Genomic DNA, 20,529 nt, shown 5'->3' on the forward strand with positions numbered 1-20,529 from the left:
TATTCTGTGTAGGCCTGCAGGCTGCCTCCTCAGTCTGGATTCCTTATCAGCAAGTGAGGACCTGGCCCAGGCTCAGTTTACAGGATCTTTTTTCTTTGTCTCATTAGTCTAGACTCTGAGGACTCAGCTCTGCTTGTCAGTGTGGTGTAGCAGTTAAAAAGCAACAAACTCTAATCTGGAGAACTGGATTTGATTCCCAGTCTTCCACTTGTATTCATTTGGGTGACCTTGGGGGCATTCATTTAGAGCTGTTTGTGAAGAGCAGTTCTCTTAGAACTCTCTCAGCTCTCTCTACCTCACAAGGTGTTTGTTGTGGGATGGTAAAGGGAAAGGTGTTTGGAAGCTGCTTTGGGACTCCTATGGGTAGTGAAAAGTGGGATGTTTTTTTTAAAAGCTCTTCTTCGTTTTCAGTTGTGCTCCATGCCCTAGCCGTTATAATTCAAACTGATCACTCAGGATCCTGACCCATGGGCTGAACTCAGCCCTGGGTGTTATCTTTGGCCCTGCTACAACCAAGCACCTGAACTGAGAAACAATGTATACTAACATTTCACACAAAGATGGAGAACAATCCATCAGGAACTTTATACCTCACAACCTGGCTGCTGAGCTTTACTGATTTGTCATTCATCTTCTGAAGTTTTTTGCCTGCAAATCAGGAGTAAGCTACTCATATAGGTTCCCTCTCTTAGGTTCATGCAGCAGATACAGGTGTGTCCAAAACAACATCCAATCATCGGCAAAAAGATAAATAGGGATGGAAGTGAGGGGCTTCAGGAAAAGGGAGCCCATGCAGTTATAGCTAACAGATAGAACTGAGGAGTAGGGCCTCCACTTTGTGAGCCTAAACCAGCATGCAAATGCCGGCGGCAGGAAAGAGACTGCTCCATATTAATGTGGACAATAAACACACCACAAATACGTTTTGGATATTACATTCAACATATCAGTGTGCTGCTGCTGTGGGTGCCGAGACAGCTTCACAATATCACACCATTTTTATGGCTTCTTTAGAATGGTGATGCCTCAGCCCCTGTCCCTTAGGGCATCTTCATCTGGATAACAGCAGATGCTGCCAGAACTCACATGCCTTGTGCTGAAAAGGTGGCAGCTCAAATTGCTCAGCTTCACTATCAGAGCACTGAGCGCTTCTCTGACTTGCACTGCATACCAGAAATACCTCATGCCGAAAATGAACAAACTGCTACACATACCTAACGTGCCTGTGATCCTGTGATGACCTGCTGTTCCACCTTGCATTGTCTCTCTTTGTGACCCGTTTTCTTTCTGTGTTTGCCTTCTGTATATCACATGATATGGGGCCCATGAAAGATTATGCCAAAACGATGTTCTGCGTTGTTGGCAGGGCCACTAGTGACAGGGACAAGCAGAGTTCACACTACAGCTCTCCTGCCATTGCCTCTGAGGCTCTCCTCTGCAATGGCAGTTGGTGTCAGCTCAGCCGTTGCCACCTCTGAACTGCTGCTGGCTGATGGGGGAAGCAATTGTGAGCTACTCCCCACTGTTGGTGCTGCAGAGCTGAGAGGCCCTTTCAGCACTGGCCTGAAGCCCCACAAGGGCGGATTGGCTTTGTTTGCTCCAGAGATATTTTCATATCCTAGTCCACACCTGGTTGCTGAAATACTTTGAGACAGGTTGACTACCCCTGCTGTAACGGACCAACAGAAAAGACAGGTGCCTTGGATGAGTGGGGGAAGAATACCTTGAAGCTATTATTTCAACAGAGGAAAAGTGAATGCCTCCCGTACAGCAATAAGTAATATCCTGGTTCCTTTGAGCTTATCCAGAGGGAGAAATCCTATTTAGCCTTTGAACTCTTCTGAGAGGGAGGGACAGCACATTGTGTTCTGTCACTGTAACATAATTTTGGGTCACATAGCCAGGAGAATGACATGCTTATTTCAGCAACCAGGTGTGGACTGGGATATGAAAATATCTCTGGAGCAAACAAAGCCAAGGTAGTTCTCTAGGAGGAGGATAGGAAAGTCTGGAAAAATATTGTCTGCCTCTGAATTTTGTAGAAACTCCCCCCCCCCCAATTTCTCTTTTGATCAAAACGGAATAGATTCAAAACATGCACATGCATAACCATTTGGTCCATGCATTTTAGTGCATTATGCCAAAAGCAAATGTGTTCAAAATCCTAATTTAGCCCACTTCTCGAGCCTATCAAGATCATCCTGTCTTCTGATTCTGCCTTCTGTTGTGTTTGCTACCCCACCCATTTTAGTATCGTCTCGAAATTTAATAAGTACCCCCTCTAATCTCTCATCCAGATCATTTATAAATATGTTGAACAACACAGGCCCCAGGAAGATCCCTGGGGCACTCCACATGTCACTCTTCTCCTAGAGGATGCTGAACCATTAACAAGTACCCTTTGGGTATGATCTGTCAACCAGTTATCGATCTACCTGACAGAATTAGTATCCATACCATGCTGCCGGGAGCCATATGGAAGAACAGTATAAAAATCTAAAATAAATAAATAAATAAAACATTTTACCAACTTGTTAACAAGAATATCACGTGGAACCTTATCAAAAGCTTTACTGAAATCCATATAAACTATGTCCACAGCATTCCCCTGATCCAGCAAGGTAGTCACTATCTCAAAAAAAAAAAAAAAGAGAGAGAGAAAGAGAGATAAGGTTGGTCTGTCATGATTTATTCTTGTGAAACCTGTGCTGAGTCTTAGAAATCACAATTCTCTGTTCCAGTTGCTCAAGGACGGACTGTTTGATGATTTGTCCCAAAATGTTGCCAGCTACATATGTCAAGCTGATGGGTTGATAGTTAACTGGATCCTCCTTTTTCCCTTTCTTGAAGATGGGGACAACATTCGCCTGCCTCCAATCATCTGGCACCTCACCTGTTCTCCAAGAAGTATCAAAATAATAGACAGAGGTTCAGAGATTACATCTGCAGGTTCTTTTAGTACCCTTGGATGAAATTCTTCTGGCCCAGAAAACTTTGTTTCATTTAAAGAAACTAGGTGTTTAGTGATCCCAGAAACTAGGTGTTTAGTGATCCCAGGCCACCATTCCCATCCCCCCTGTTGTGATACGTTCTTGCCACACTGAGTACTATTTCCCTCACAAGAGAAGACTGAGGAGAAATAGGAGTTAAGCAGGTCAGCCCTCTCTTCATCCTCTGTTATAATTTCAGATGAGTCCCTACAGAGTCCCTACTCTTTTCTTACTTGAAATATAACTAAAGAAGCCTTTTTTGCTTTGTTTAGCACTTCTTCCTAGCCTAAGCTCATATTGAGCTTTAGCTTTTCTAACACTCTCCCTACAATAATTGGTTATTTGTTTATACTCATCCTTGGTAATAAGGCCTTTGTTCCATTTCCTAAATAACTCTTTTTTATTCCTCGAATCATCTGACAGCTATTTATGGAGCCACCTTGGCTTCCTTGGGCTCCTTCCATCTTTTCTTCTCAAAGGAATTGTTTGTGATTGAGCCTTCAGCATTTCACTTTTAAGAAACTCCCAGCCCTTTTGGACTCCCATCTCTTTAAGTCGTTCTGACCATGGTACTCTATCCAACATACCTTTAAGTCTGTTAAAATCTGCTTTCTTGAAGTCCAGTCTATACGTCTCACTACGTAAAGGTTTCCTCTTTCTCACAATTGTAAATTCCAGAATCACATGGTCACTACTGCCAAGTGTGCCTACTACGTCTAGGACTTCTAGGACTCACATTTTATTTAGGCAATGTACTGAATAAGAATAAATAGATTTGTGTTTACAAGCTCCAGAAGTTATTCAGCTCTTTCTTATGAACCTAGAAGACTTCCACAGAGCAGTTATACACTGAACAATATTCATATTGTAAAGAGAACAGCAGTCAATATTTTGATAAATGATAAAATATACTTGGATTCACAATCCAAAAAATATGGATTCACAATTGGGATGTAATAGTTTTTGAAAAGAGATTTATAGTTTTAAAACTAGAGCCCATTACAATGTGTATGCACTTTGATCATTTCTGAAGGAAGAACAAAAAAACACCTTTTCAATATCCAAATGTCCTGTTTGGTCTTGACAGTTATATGAAGAAAATCTATTTGAAGGCAGCAACAACCATGCAGCATTTGAGACCATTCTAGGGACGTGACAGTTACAACATTAAAACAATTGAAACAGCATGTTTTTCTGTGCCTTTGGCAATTGAAACCACCATATATTTCATTTAAGTAGGGTCTCCTAATGGGAAGCTTATAAATATTTAATACACTGCTATAAATAATATTTGCATTATTCTGGTGCTGAACAAGGCACAGAACACCAGTTCTTGTGTTTCAAGAAACTTTACCTTTATTAGGTTAAATCACTGATTGGTGAGAGCACAGCAGATAAGAGAATAAACTAACCTGGAAGGTGCCCAATCAAAATTATACTGGTACCCTGAATTCACCAGGTGAATGAGGCAAACTAGTCTCTCTCATTCTTGACCCCATCAGCTACAGTGAGGATACTAATGCTAGCCTACCTTAGTCTGCTACAAAGATACCAAGTTACTGCATTCAGAACTCTGGAACACTGAAAATACATCAGTCTACTAAGTATTTCATTGAACCACATCATATTAGGGGCAGGGCAGAGCTCAGTGGCTCAGTGGCAGAGCATCTGCTTGGCATGCAGAAAGTGCCATAGTCAGCCTCTCTAGTTTAAAGGACCAGGTGATGGAAAAGACCTCCGCCTGAGATCCTGGAGAGCCACTGTCAGAGTAGACAATAGTGACCTTGATGGACCGATGGTCTGATTTAGTTTAAGGCAGCTTCATGTATGTAACAAAATGGTGTTATTGAAACATTCATATGTCACTTCTCCAGGGACCTGCTTGGTAGGGTTAACAGAAATTTAAAATATTTTTAAAATATTTTAAAATATTTTTATAGGGTGATCCTCAGAATGGACAAGAGCAAAATCTTATATACACATACAAAACAAAAGGATCTTTACACCCAGTAACCTCATTGGTCTTGAGACCTCTCACTGACTGTTAACTGTGGAATTTCATTGGTTACAGGACAGTGGTAATCTTTAGTCCCCATTACAATCCCCAGCTAAGATCTCAGGCTCCTGATTGGGTGCTTTATGATCCCAGCTCAGATCTCAAGCACTGGTCCTCTGGGGCAGTGGTCCCCAACCCCCGGTCTGAGGACCAGTACCGGTCAATGGATTAGTCAGCACTGGGCCGTGGCTCCTCCTCGTCATCCTCCATGGCTGCTGCCTTGGGGCTGTCCTGCCACTCTGCCGCTGGCTCACCTTTGGTGCTCTCTGGCGGCCGCCATGGCTGGAGCTCCTCCTCGGCATGGCACTGCACAGCTGCTGCTGGCAGCGCCCCCCAGTGGACGTCAAGAAGTCAGGGGCACCCGCAGGAAAGCAAGTGGAGCAGGGGTTCAGGCAGCGGCGATGTCCCTCGGCAAAAGACTACCCCCCCCCTCCCGGACCTCAGTAAAATTGTCAAGCATTGACTGGTTCCCAGTGATAAAAAGGTTGGGACCACTGCTCTGGAGAACTGCATACACAACATGTGGCAGCATGAAGTCAAACTACACAGGGTCTGATCCAGACAACAATATGATTATTTGAGTTCAGCATATAGAGCAGCCTCCATAAGGGAGTTATTTGTTGAAGCATCCTTTACATAACCACTATATCATGAAAGAAATCACCTTCATTGGTTTCCAGCAACACATATCAATCCAAACAATATGGAAGAGGTAGAAAAATTGTCTGAATGTTCTACCATAGCTCGAATATATATTTAGTGCACCCATACAAATTACCCCTTACTGAGCACCCGCAGCTGATCCTCCCCAGAGCCAATAATGACAACCCTTTTTGCTTCTAGATGGCTCTCTGAACAGTTGTTGTGAATTCATATACATGGAAGCATTTCATTAGAATTAGTTATACTATAGTCAGCTACATAAGAGATGCCAAGATTCAAGCCTAAACAGAAATCTCATCCTTTTGAAGTCCTGCCCTTTAACTTCAGCTGTATGCAGGCTGTAGTTAGACACTAGTGGAAGAACAGTACTTTGTATAAGCTCAGATGCTCTGAAATCACTTTGGGTGCCTAGCTGAAATGGTGGCATATTCACACATATGTTCTCTGTGTGCCTTCTTCTAAAGCAGTTTTCTTGGCCTTCTAGGAAAGAGTGTGAGACAGCAGAGGTCCTGGGGTGACAAAGGTGGGTTCCGTACAGGGAATGGGCTTGGGTGGTCTCCCTGCAGCTGACATGGCTACAGCTAAAGCACAGCATCAACAGGGCTTCCACATGACAGGTTTCCCCAGACTAATTCCTCAGCAGCAGCCATCTATGTAAGATTATAATATGTATAAAGTTTTCTGAGTTTCCAGATTGCATTTTTAAAAAAGCAAATCTCTACTCTAGCCCCTTGTATTGTGGAGTTATTCCTTTCCCCTTATATATCCACAATGAAAGAAGATAGAAATTTACTTACACACAATGAAATCTGAGGATTCAGAGCGCCTAATATACATATTATTATAACATTATGTCAATAGAACATTTAATTGCCATTTTTAGGGAGTCCCTCCCTGTGGGTAGGGGAGCAGCCACAAAAGGAAGCCACAAGGCAGATGACTTCCATGGAAGTGGAAAAATCTAGATTTCCCCACCAACACAGTCATCATCTAGACTCCCCTAATCTTCAGCAACAAAGCAAGCTACAGAAAAGTCATGGAAACCCTGGGCAGTGAATGAATGTACACCAATACTGTGAAGTAGGGTGGGAAATTGCATTGAAAAGGGGCAGATAACTCACGTGAAAAGAGAATTTTCCTGTTACTTAGTCAACCAGATGGACGTTATCAGATTCAGATGCAATTAAACATGGACTGTTTTCATCAGAGGGCTGGAAAGGTGACCTCGCCATGGAGGTAGGAGGGGAGGCCAGCAGGGAGGCCTGCATGCCCTTTTGCTGCAGTTGCCACCCACTCATGCTGCCAAGATGCAAAAAGAGACAAGCATAGCTCCTTTATTTCTACCCTGCTTCCCAGGAGCCACAAGACTGTGATGCCCTGATTGCTATACATGGAAAGTGACAAAGTGGCAAACAGAGTGAAAAGGATACACAAATGGGGTGGGTTTTGTAGTAACTGATAGGGAACAGGATGGGTAAAAAGGGCTGAGGAGCAGAGGGTCCCAGTGGTCCCAACTCGAGGACATAATGAAAATGTCTCTTTACAGGTTTATATGCCTGGAGGGAGGATTCTCAGTTAATTTATGTGTTTAAAAATACCAAAGAATAGAAAGTATTTTTCAAGAACATCCTGTCCCTTAAAATAAGGCCGTGTCTAGGGAAAATCAAGTCACATGAATCTCCCATTTTAGTATTAGCTGCTTCACATAAAACTTGTTACAGATTACATATTTGAAATCTTCAAATCATGATCAGTTAGAAATACATGTCCTCAAAGAATCTCTAGGAATCAAATCTGTGATCCTTAATATTTTCCATGGATTATCCCTGAATGAGTTGGCCTCCAAGAAAATATTTTCAAATGAATGAATTAATTCACAATTTATTACATTTTATTACAGTTGCAGCCCCCCCCCTCCCAGATGCTTCCCCTCAATTCTTTAGAACTTAGTCCAGCCAAAGGTACCCATGAAGTAAATCTCATTATAAATGACTAGATTCGGCTGTACAGAATGAGAAGAGTGCCCAACTGTTTTGCACATCTGAAGGTAGACGTTGACTTTTAGAGGGCATAAAGAGATCATCAACAAATGCCTTTGCAAAGCTAGCCAAAATATACCTTGCTGTTTCTTGCAAACCACAGTAATTCTTTATTGTCCTTGCAGTTCAAAGCACCTCTGCATCTCATGAATATGCATAAAGGAACTTATAATAGACAGGAAGCACTAGATTTATATAATAATTAAATCTGTTTGAGCCATGGATATTAAATTGGATTGAGCCGCACTGTTTGCAAGTCATTTGTTCATTTATATTAGTTCTGTCTATTCCACTTAGTTCTTACACTTAATTTTCCAAATATGGTTTGTGCAATATTCTGATGTCATAAATTAGACAGAAGAATCCAAACAAAATAAGAGTAAAATGGCCTCAATAAACAAGAATTTTTTTAAAAAATTAAGCAGACCAATCAGGGGTTTTAGATATTTTAAACCTTTGGAAATCTCACGAGTATCCCCTGAGCTAGAACACCCTGTTCTAGAACCATTAATCATCCTGGAAGCAATGTCAAAAAATCATCATCTATCATTTCAAGATTACTTCTTGTGCATGAAGTCTCTTCTTCCCATATCATTTACATTCCAGTCCAGTTTCTGGTATGTCTAACCAAATGCTGAAATGACAAATTCAATTATGCAAACTCCCTTTTCCTGCATGCATGATTTTAGAGGATTCTGTCAATCATATGGGGGTTGTGAGAGTTCTGAAGACATACATTTTATTTATAACTGCTTTCAGTACATTAATGCCAACTCCAACCTGAAAGCTTGGGTAAAAACTCATATAATAATGAAATGATTTTTAAAATGGTTACTCTAATACTTTTTAGTTAATTATGCATTTTGCAGTTCACATCAAATTTATCTGATGCAAATCATTTGTAACAGAAATTTGGACTATGACCGTTTATGCACTGGGAACGTCACTGCCCCAGGTCCCATGCAGGAACACAAATGAGGGGCGGATGAGCCACACCAGGCCAAATTCTCTCCCATGTGGGTGCAGGAGGAGGTGGGGCAACCTGCTATGACTAAAACTCCAGCCTGCAGCCTGGCATGAAACCTCCAGTGCACGAATGGTTATTGTTATGTATATTTTTATTATTAAAAAACAATTAATGACTGACAGGTGGAGCAGGCTTTAACAGAGAATGTTTCCACAGTTGTGATGGGCTGGCGAGTTCTCACTGCATTGAATTCTGAATGCAGACTGTGAATTTGTGTTTGGCATTTTGCATTTGTGGTTTCCTCCATCACTGGTCAGGAGTCCAACTGTGGCATTTGTTTTCCATTGGGAGAGTGGGTGGTCCTGTCTCCTGTCCTACCTCTGCTCTACTTTGTTTGGTCTGTGCATGCGCAATAACACAAATATGTCCTTCCCTTTTTTTTTCTTGGTCACTCCCACTTCAAGGAGGGTTGCCAGGGGGGGGGGCAGCAAACTCAAATGCAGGAGTCACAAATAGCTGTCCATCCAGAGGAGGGTGGCCAGGCACTGGAATGTGCCTCCTGTTGGCTGGTTCTCATGTCTCCTCCTGGCTGACACTGCTGCTGCTGTTGGGGAAAAGGGCACTTGGGGTTCAGCCAAGGGTAGTGAAGGGCAGCAGAGTTCAGTGGCATGACTCATCTCTCAGCATAGCTCTTTGATTGCAGCCCATTGCTCAGGCCAGGCAAACAGGGGAGAAAGCTGAATGTGACAACAATAATGAGCTCATGCTGTAATGCAACCAAGACAAATAAAAACACACACAAACCCCTCAGTTCCCATGGCACTCAAATCGCCTAAGAAAAAAAAAAGGGGGGGGGGCTCTGATGTGTGCTCAGTCACCATGCCTGCAGGAAAACAAAACATGTTGGCTGCCATTACAGCCACTTTTGAGGGACATCTGGGGGCACCTGGCAAATTGTACTTATGTTGAAATTAAAATATATATATTACAATACTATTTTTGCGTTCTATGAAACTTTTTGTTGCTCCATATAGACCAAATTTTTAATCAAGACCCCCCCCCCCCGGTCAATGGTGTCCTGCTTTATCAATGTTAAAATCTGGTCACCTTACATTACACAAATGTTTTCCTGCACAATATTTATGAAGTGCACCATTGCACCTTACGTCATAAGGTGCATTTAGATGCTGGAGGAGGAAATGGGAGAGGCAGGGGTTTGTGTGGAATGCTTTTGTTATTGCAGATTAGTTTTGTAACATGATCATGTTCAAAAATTTGAAAAATACAGAGGGGAGGGGAGGGGGAAGGGCAAGAGGACAGCTAATATTAGGCACAGTTGATATGTCATCATTGGGGTGGGAAATAGAGGAGGAAACCAACTCAACTCTTGAGCTATCTCATTGGGTAAATGTAAATTCCCTCCCAGGAGAGGAATAGAAATCCAGTCTTAACAGCATTCACAAACTGTACAACAAACAGGGAATGCATTTGGATCTGTACCTGAGTAATGAGATTTCATTGCAAAATGTCTGTGATTCTATGGAACATTAAGGTGGATATTGCACCATCTTTAGCAGGTGTGGAAACCCACAGATAGACATTATGGGGTATCACAAAGCTTTTCTCATACTCATATGTCAGGCATCTTCAATTTTCAGTGAAGAGAAATCAAATTAGGTACTATCTTATGTGAAACAACCATTTATGTCTTACTTCCAAGTCTATTGTCCTAATACAAACACTATTGATTTGCAGTAATTGTGAAAGAGCAAAGTCCGTGGATTCTAGCTCATCACCACCACAGATGAGTGCACAGCCATTATCTATTTAAAATATTAAATATGCTTTTAATTGGATAATCATGAGCCTGTAGACATGACAAAACTCTTTATTATCCCACCATATTATCAAGAAAGTTTTACTGTACATTAGCTGAAAATGGGTAGTAAATTGGACACTGTTTATATGCAATGTTAGATGTATTAAGTCAACATGTACATGTTCTTGCTCCTGGCAACTGAAAAACAACAATTACCACATGTAGGTCAGATCCATCATCAGCACCAGACACTTCTAACACTATCTTATGTGGCTGAAGGGCAAAGCAAGCACCATTCTCACCCCAGACACATCCTTCCCCTTGGTAAGCAACATTTGCAGATAACTTCTCACACAAAGAAGGGTCCTACTACTACAGAAGTGGCCACATATCTTTCCCCAGACTGAGACCACTCTGTTTTTACCACCCTGTCCCCAGGACAAGTACTGAGACAAAGCAGAACATCCGGAACAGATGTGAGAATCTAGCAACAGGTAACAAGTATCTAAATTCCATCAGGTGGTTACAGTTGAGGCTACAGTTGAGTCAAGTGGGACGCAGTATCACTCCCAATGAAATCCCTCCACAGCAAAGACTGATTATCTGGAGCAAGTAAACAGAAAGGTCTCATCTGAATGACCAATTCCTGTCCTTCTCTGTGACTTAAAACTGAATTGAAGAATTGAATTGAAACCTGAGTACTCTACTGTTACCAGGTAGCCTTCCCATAACCAAACAGTAAGAGGCCCAGGCTGATTGAAAATGTGGAGAGATTGTAGTTTCTGACTTCTTATTTGAAAAGAGTGAACCACTCATCTGGACTTCAGTCCCCGATCCAAAATGTCTTAGAAAATGCCATTCAAACTCTCAGAAGCAAAAGCTTGGCTTTGACAAGAGTGGTGTTGCCCAAATTAGATAAACCACCTTGTGGTTTGTGGAATTCCTGAGACAGCACTCCCTCAAGCCACCTCCATAGAAGTATCCTGTGAATTAGAATCACTGTCTGAAGCATCTGGAGTATGGGACATAATGATGTATTCTTTTAACATCTAAAAACACCTTATGAACTACTTCATTAAATGCTTATTAAACTATAATGAACACAATCCAACACAACATTAAGTATTGTTAAGGCAATCAATTGGCTTAAGTGCTTTCAATACTATCTTGGACCATAGCCATTATGTATTGCTAGAAAGACATATCAATTCTCATACCAATCCTAAAATCCCCAGAACATCAATAGCATATCACTGTCAACTGTTACTGATTTCCTGCCAACAGCATGAATACTCAACTACTTGTACTACCAGTCTTGCTTGAAATCTTTCATTTTTATTTCATTTTTATTTGGACCATCTAGATTCCATGAATCAGTTGGCAGACAAACAACAACATAATCCTTCTTTTACAGTAAGCAAAGTCTTCGTTATTCAGAAAGAGTAGGCACCCTTGCAAAGGTCTCCTTTACTGACAGCTCAGAGAGAGCTCCCCTGTCTGCCTTGCATTACCAGCTGCTTGAAACAAAAGGCACAAAATGTTTGGGAAATATATCAAATCTGTATCAAAAGGCTCTCCACTACCACTTTAACTAGCTGTTCAGTGGGGATAGCTTCAAAAAGGCATCTAAAGAATGCTAACTTTAAAAGTAAACATCTCAAAACACTTTGCATATATTTTTCAAGGCTTTAAAGAATGCTCTCAGAAAGTCCAAAGCAGCATTTACATAAGCATCACTGTGGTACATACACTGACTGATTCTGCACGGAGATGTAAAACACGCACCGCCTCCTTCTTGCAAACACACAATAGGAAACCGTGTGTTTGCACGCTTCTTGACAGGAGACCCCTCCTGTGTTATCCCACCTCCTCATTGCAAAGGGCATAGCATATTTCAGATTACCACAGTTTACCCTAACACAGTAATGACTTGTGTTTTTATTAGAAACAAGAATTGGAAGGAATGGATGGCCACATACTGAACTCATCCCTCCTGATCTCATCCCTCCCCAAACCCCACTCCTTAGGCTCCACTCCCAAATCTCCAGTTTATAGATATTGCACAGTCTGTTAAAATGAAGATGACTATACACAATCCATTTTGTCAATACAAAATAGCTGCCTACAGTAGTTTGTTATTCAGATTAGTGTAGATTAAGAGGTCTACTTGCAAGCAAAGGCTGACAAATTAGATAAACCATTTCAATAATGCACAATCAGCAGGAGGCACTTATTTGGCTGGGGCCAGAGAACATGTTCTGCAAAGAGACCATGATTCATAACTTCAAAGGACCCTGCATGTCCAAGTATAAAGGTCTTTTGCTGAGGCTTCTGGAAAACCAGCTAATTGCTTATTATGGCATGAAAGTGCTTAACTAAATGAGTAGGACAGAGCTTTACTAATTCAGATTTGAAATCAAGGAAGGTTTTGCCAATGAACTATACTCCTCATAACTTATCTTCCAAACATCACCCTTTCAGCCTAAACACATACAAGTACCACACTCTCTGGGATTTGTTATTTGGCAAGTCTGGAGAGAAGAAAGCCTCTGCAGCTGTGCACACAATTGATTTTTAAAGTTTTTACTTCACAGACAATTGCCTTGCTTATGCATAGACTCCTTAAACTGGTCTTACTAGGCTGTTTTTTGAAGAGAACCAATTCTTTTCCTGCTCCCATTTCCATACTATGTTTTATTTTGTTACCTACAGTCCCTAAACACTCCCAAATGCGAGTTGTCCTAGAATGAAATATAGATTTTAAAAACATATGTAATAGATAGTTCTTCATGACTGATGACAGACCTTATTAGTTATCTCTAGCTTAGGTTTGCCATCCTCCAGGTGGGGCCTGGAGTTCTCACAGAATTATAATGGATCTCCAGACTACAGAGATCTCTTCTCCTGGAGAAAATTGCAGCTCCAGAGGGCAGGCCCTCCCTGTGGAATTGCATTCTCTACTGAGCTCCCCTTCACCCCAAACCACACTCTTGTCTGGCTCCATCCCCAAATCAAAAAGGTTGAGAGACAATAATATACAAAAGTATATTAACTAAACAATTTATTTAACAGAGCTCAAGGTAATTTAATAATATTAAAAAAACATTTAAAAGGAACACTTAAGATATCAGTCTAACATATACATCAATAGCACAGATTCGCACTATTCAGCTGTTCTGGTTTTATTTGCCCACATTTTAAAAAAGGAAACGGCCTTTTTTTGTAATACAAACACATAGGGCCCTTTCACACATACACACTAAATAATGCAATTCCAATCCACTTTTAATGGACTTTGCAACTGGATTGGACTTTGTGAAATGGCAAAATACACTTGCAAATGGATTGAAACTGCATTATTTAGCATGTGTAAAAGTGTTCATAAAGTAACTGAGGTTCAACTGTGCCTCCAGACACCCTGTAGCACATATGCAGAAATACTGCATGTGTGAGGCACGTGCTTTCATGAGGCAGATGTCAGATTTTTAATCTTCAGAAAGTCTCTCGTGGATTAAACCTCCAATCTCTTCACATTACACTTAATGGCTGTAGTAAGTAGTACATCCCTGTTTTAAGAACAGCTCAGAATCTAAATGAAATAAGCAAAAAAGTATAGTGTTTTCAAAAAATTGTAGCTGCATGATATTCAAAAGATTTTAGATTGATTTTCTCTTCTTTGCATAATGAGAATGAAATGCTATTCTTCCACTAAGCATTATAGCCATGTAATTAAGGATAGTATATCTGTGCTTCTCTCAGTCCACATACCTGCAAACCTTCAATGGCCAGTTTGAGAATAGAAGGTGTTAATTTGGAGGCTTGCTTGAAGGAGAAGTTGCTCCAGTCTATAATTAGAATGAAGCCATTTATCTGAAGCTCTTGGTCTTCAATGAGAACTTCTAAGGATAACAGAATAGCCCGTAAAATGTCTATGAAAGAATTCCTGGGGATAGAATAAGAAAGACAAAGAAAAGCTTACAGTTATTTAAAGGTAAAGGTAAAGGTATCCCCTGTGCAAGCACTGAGTCATGTCTGACCCTTGGGGTGACGCCCTCCAGCGTTTTCATGGCAGACTCAATACGGGGTGGTTTGCCAGTGCCTTCCCCAGTCATTACCGTTTACCCCCCAGCAAGCTGGGTACTCATTTCACTGACCTTGGAAGGATGGAAGGCTGAGTCAACCTTGAGCCGGCTGCTGGGATTGAACTCCCAGCCTCATGGGCAAAGCTTTCAGACAGCTGCCTTACCACTCTGCGCCACAAGAGGCTCTTTCAGTTATTTACAAAGCTCAATAAAAGGCAAAAATGCTGTGTGTGTGTGTTTTTTTTAACAATGAAGAGTGGTCATTAATTTCAGTATAGTCCTTCAGAAATGGAAAACATTTCAGTGGTTTATATGAGCATTCTGTGGGAAAATTCATTATTTGATTGCATATAAGTCAGTAAGTGTTCAATAAATCTTCTAATTCTTGTTGTGCTAGATGTAATAGCGAATGTTTGATTCTGCTTGCTCTTGAAAACCATTTGTCTTTGTTGTCCCTTAATAACAATTACAAGAGAACTCTTGTAAATTCCAATATCAGCCTTGTCTCCAAATACACTTAACTCAAATGATATTATCACAGGACCAACATCAGCCATACCATCAAGGGAGCATTCCCCCGTACATACTCTAGCATCATATATATTTGTTACCCTAAGCTAGTAAAGTTCTTCTCTTATTACATTTGCAAAACTGGAATTTTGTTTTGCCAACCAATCAACTAAGCTGGCAAAAAAACACTTATTTTCCCTTTGGATTGGATCTTGTTCATCTGTGCAACACATCTAGTGTAAAGTTCAGTAGCGTAGTAACTATTTCCCTTTCCCACAACTTGTAACACTGCCTGTTGAATACACCTGACAAAGTGCACTCTGGCTCATGAAAGTTTATGACCCACAATAAATACCTTTGTCTTTAAGAATCCCCAAAGGCTCTTTGCTGTTTTTCCTTAGTTACTTTAAAATGGTGTGTTCTTACTCTGCTTTCCCCTCACACATTCATTCAACTATAAAACCATTTCCTGAACAATACCAGCAGGAAATTCCTTTTCTAGCTTGGTATAGTGGTTAGGAGTGGCAGCTTCTAATCTGGCAAGCTAAGTTTGATTCCCTGCTCCTCCACCTGGAGCCATCTGGGTGACCTTGGGCTAGTCACAGTCTTGAAAGAGCCCTTCTTACAGAGCAGTAATGTCAAGGCTCTCTCACTCCCACCCACTTCACAGTAAGTGTGTTGTGGAGAGAGGAAGGGAAGGTTATCATGAATGGCATTGAGACTTCTTCAGTAGTGAATAAAAACCAACTATTCTGCTTTTCCTTAGCTCTTGTGATTCTTGTCTCATTCCCACCAGCACTAAGATATAAAACAATTTCCACCACAGTCTTACTCAACAATCAAAGCCATGCTATTAACAGTGGACCTTCAATTTGGTGATTATTCAGTCCTGATTGGCCTCTCTTATTTGGCAAATTGAACTTCGTTCTGTAGTTTATAAGAATCAGTACTACTAAACCTTCTTCTCTTGTAGCATCTTTTTTTTCCAAATTAAATATGTCACACACCATAAAAATGATCCCACTGATCACTCACACTGTGTACAATTGTTTTAAAAAGGGGTGGGATGCCAACTTAATATTAACAAGCTTATATTCAATGAAGAAGGGTGATCTATGTTTAGAATCTGTCTCTAAGAAAATTCTTCTCTTTCTATTGGCTATAGGAGGAAGCGGCAGGTAAAGAAGCTTTATTTGACCATAAGTCAATGTTCAAACCTTTCCCTGGTCTTTGTCCCTGGAATCCCTATGGTCATGATACAGGGAGTTCAGGTGCAAGCCCTGATTTTGGTTTATGGGGCATACTCCCTGAGGAAGTGGCACATGACCTCCTACAAGCAGTCTTGCACTGACAGGCAGAGTTACTACAACTTGAGGCTCTCCTGGGCAAGGAATGTGGTGGAGTGCATCTTTGGGAGACTAAAGTGACACTAGAGGTGCCTTCTTGCTAGGCTTCATATTCACCTGGACAATGTAACCCCTGAGGTCATTGCATATGTTATTCTACACAACATGTGCATGGAATTCCTGTGCAAAATGAGGAATAGGAAACTATGGTTGAGGATGATGAGGGACCAATAATTGACCATAAATAAAGAGGATTTATAGGGAAGGATAAAAGGGTCAGAGATGTCATTACTACATTCCTGCATAGGCAGCATCAGGGAAGGTGAGAGTCCAGCCATAGGTCTTATATAAAACAAAGAATAAAATTTGCATTGCTGGCTTTATGTTTGTGATTCTCTGGTTTTACACAGCTTGTCTGTAGGAGAAGGGAGGGGGATCCTGGGCCGGAAGGGGTGGTCATGGTCACTGCCAGTGTTCCTTTTTGACTGCTGTAGGGGATTGATGGCAACATGCATGGTGGTGCTGCTGTTGCTATTTGGCCCAGCAAATGGATACATTAAAAAAAAAATCAGAAGAAGCATTTATGCCTCCTGTGCCCTTATTTCTACAGAGAAAACCTCTTCCAGCCAGCAGCAGCAAACACAAGGGCAGCACAGCAGGGGAGTCTTATGTGTGACCACCTGACCCTTTTTAGCCCCAGCTATGAGGGCAGAATCCCACCACCACATCACAGTTTGCCCCAGAAAGAAAGCACACAAAAAATGTACAGAAAAAGTTTAAAACTGTTTATTGTTCTTGCAAAAGAGGGGGGGATCTGACTTCAGGGGTCAAGGGGAATATTTGCCCCTTGGCTTTATAAGCCTGTGCCTTTTTGCAATGGTCCCTGCCTTGACCAGACACCTGGTCTGAGTGCTGTGGCTTGTTCCAGGAGTTGGGACTGATTGCATGGAGGGGGGGGGTTCCCACGAATGCTGTGGAGTCCTCCAGAGGGGTGGAGTTAGGGTTCTCCCTCCCCCTGACCACCAAATGGTCCACGGTCCTTGCCATCAGGTCCCCCATCCTATTTCTAGATTCTAAAGCCCCCATTAGGAAGGCATTGCTCTTCTCCATGGAAGCGCTGAAGACCTCCCTGCTAAGCCTGGCCTCCTCCCTGTTGTCCTCCTGCCACCTGCTGAACAACTCTCTTTCCTGCTGAAGCATCGCCTCTCCCAGAACCCTGGCCTGGTGCATGTCTTCTTCTGCCTGCTCTAGGAGGCTATGCCCCAGGGTGGTGAGGAGGAAGATGTGCCACTGCCTCCTGCTTTCCCTCTGCAGCCACTCCTCAGCCAACTACCCACAAACAGGCTGTTCCAAATGCTGCTCCGCTGCCACGTCTTCTGCCTCCTCTCCTGAGTGTGCACCTGGAAAAAAGGGAAAAGGTAGGTGGGTGGGAGGGGGGACAGTTCATGGTATTATCTACTCTAACACTCTTTGTGTTGCTACTCAGCACCCACCTCTGCCCATCAGCAGACCTATTCCTGCTGCAGAGACTAGCCCTTCCATGGCAGGGCAGGTTCAGTGGCAATGGTCACCGCTTGTGTGACTTCAGGCAGGATCCAGTGGAATGACCTCCACTGCTTAGCTAGGTACAGAGCGAGGGATGCTTACCATTGGGCATCTCTTGGCTTCTGGCACAGGGTCCCTCTTGGCCAGAGCTGCAGGCTGAACCCTCAGAGGTGTTGGTGCGATGTAGTCTGGGAAGATAAGGTTGGTCAGACATCAGAAGCAGTTCACAGCAAGCAATGAGGAACACAGTAGAAGTTTGGTGAAGCCTTCTATTCAAATAGAAGTCTTCTCCTGTACCAAGAAACCTCCCTTGTGAGCTTCCTGGATAACCAACACCTTTCCCCTCCCAAGGATAAATGTTGGGCACCAGCACCCACCTTTCTCCATGGCACATGAATTGCTGCCCTGCAGTTCCTCCCTCCTGGCTCAGGAGGAGGATGTGCTGTGAATTAAAAACAGAGGTTGTGGCCAGCAGCCCAGAAAAATTCCCAGGGCTGCCAGCTGGATGCACAGAGGCTGGGAGGGGTAGGGAATATGAGAGGGAAAGCCTCCAGCAATTCAACGCACAGCTGGAGATGGAAGAGCCCCAGACGGGAAGGGGCTTGTCCTTCAGTGTCCCCTCTCAACAAAGCAACCAAGCCGGATAGGGATCCTGGGCACACGGCAAGGGGACCAGCCACCCCAATCCCGACCCTAGGGCTCCCAGCTTACCTGAAATGAAAGGCGCGGAGTACTGATGGCCATGGAGTTCCTCCTGCTGTATGGGACAAGGTCCAGGGTGATGAACTTCGTCCCTGGTCCAGGGTGGCTTGCCTCTGCGGTGGCTCTAGGGAAGTGGAGGGTTCCTCATCCAAGTCCTCCAGCTGTTGGTGGCTGCTCTCCTCAGGGGCAAGCTTCCTCACTTTTACGGCTATGAGCCACATGTTCCCCCTCTCCATAGTTGCCTCTTCACTCATTGAAGTAGGGGCAAGTCACCAGTGTAGCTCTGGAGACCTTGTTGTGGTTAACACAATGAAATACTCCTGCCTGAGGCCCTTTGTCTTTGTTTGGCAGTCAAGCCCTGTCCAGTTGTGCCTCAGAGCCTGCATCTGATGTGCCATGTTCTCTGACATCTCCCGATTCTGATGAGAGGCACTGAGAGCCTCCTGCTCCTTCTCATCAGAAAAAGATGGGCAGGAGGTCTCTAACCTCACTGTCCCTCCATGTTGGTCTCGTACCAGTAGTAGAGGACATGGAAGAAGCCTGAGAGGTGGAGGGAAGGGGGTAGCCAGCAAGGTCAAAGATAAGGATGGTGCAAGCTATAATCCATCTTGGCTGTGCAGCTGCTCACAGAAAATGATAGGCAAGCAGAGCTTGTAGGCTCTTCTCTCTTGCACCACCCAAGGGGATTCTTGACTCCTAATTGGGTTTAGAGCCTCACTGGCCATGTTGATTGGACCACAAGGATCACAAGTTGGCTTTGTTTGTCCCCAGCAATGTTTCTCACTTCCAAGGAGCATGCGGCCACTGCCATTTCACGTAGTGGCAGAGCAATGTATAAGCATTGCCACGGCCAGCAAAGTAGAAAAAAATTGTGTGTTCTAAGCATGGAAGAAATACCCACAACACAGATGCCTTGTGATGGGTGAGAGGTCTCCCACATAAAATCCCCCTCCCAACCAAATCATGTTCACAAATGAATGAATGAATGAATGAATGAATGAATGAATGAATGAATGAATGAATGAATGAATGAATGAATGAATGAATGTGTATGGGTGGTTGCTGCCACCAGCTCCCAACATAAGCATGCATTTATGTTGCAAACAATTGAATTTCTATGGATTCTTTTTATTTACTATGGAATATATTAATGTTCACTTTGCATGACATGATAATTTTTGAAATAATTTTTTTGGTTTGCTGTTTCACTTGTGTACAGATACACATATGGCAACATTTTTTTAAAAATCTGCAGTCAGGAACCGGGGAGAGGAGGCGGCTGTGAGGGTGGGACAATGCTGCCTAGACTACTGCATATGGGCAAACCCCTGGTTGCTTACTAGGTGCTCACCGATGGGACATGTAATTGATGGTGGCAAATTGAGTTTTGGTGATTTCCCTCATCACAAGTTAAATCTTGTCCAAAACTCAAAGCAGCATCTGGACAGCCTTGGGATGCAGGCAATGTCATATGGAGGGGGCTCTAAAAGCTGCCAACATCCGGAGGCTGTCCAGTGGCAGATTCCTTATGCGGAATCAGTCTCACATTCTACTTTTGCTTCTACCTGAACTTTTCAAAGCTAAGTTTTGTTTATATTGTTTATTTTGAACTTTCAAAAGCTGAATATAAGAAGGCAATTGTGTCTTTTCCTCAATTCAGTGGGCTGGACCAGCATGCATATATGTATATGTTTGAAGAAGAAGAAGAGTTGGTTCTTATATGCCACTTTTCCCTACCCGAAGGAGGCTCAAAGCGGCTTACAGTTGTCTTCCCATTCCCCTCCCCACAACAGACACCCTGTGGGGTGGG

The 20,529-nt window shown here is 42.6% G+C and overlaps 2 protein-coding genes across 3 annotated transcripts in view; both read right to left on the reverse strand.

Moving 5' to 3' along the window:
- Window positions 1-20,529, reverse strand: part of CLVS1 (clavesin 1) — a 70,466-nt gene that overhangs the window by 32,291 nt on the left and 17,646 nt on the right. Inside the window, exon 3 of the mRNA XM_077352318.1 lies at window positions 14,303-14,477. Coding sequence (XP_077208433.1) covers window positions 14,303-14,477 — 175 coding nt within the window. The remainder of the gene's footprint in view (window positions 1-14,302; window positions 14,478-20,529) is intronic.
- On the reverse strand, window positions 17,269-20,482 carry LOC143844223 (uncharacterized). Of its 2 annotated transcripts, XM_077351196.1 has the most exons (4): window positions 18,729-20,482; window positions 18,395-18,459; window positions 18,120-18,205; window positions 17,269-17,872 (listed from the first exon to the last, which is right to left on the reverse strand). In XM_077351196.1, the coding sequence occupies exons 1-4, from the start codon at window positions 18,759-18,761 to the stop codon at window positions 17,802-17,804; spliced, it is 255 nt and encodes an 84-aa protein (XP_077207311.1). In that variant the 5' UTR covers window positions 18,762-20,482; the 3' UTR covers window positions 17,269-17,801. The 2 variants fall into 2 exon arrangements, with proteins under 2 accessions (XP_077207311.1, XP_077207310.1); XM_077351195.1 differs by lacking the exon at window positions 18,395-18,459.

This window comes from Paroedura picta, chromosome 9 (assembly GCF_049243985.1).
Source record: "Paroedura picta isolate Pp20150507F chromosome 9, Ppicta_v3.0, whole genome shotgun sequence".
NCBI classification, from domain to species: domain Eukaryota; kingdom Metazoa; phylum Chordata; class Lepidosauria; order Squamata; family Gekkonidae; genus Paroedura; species Paroedura picta.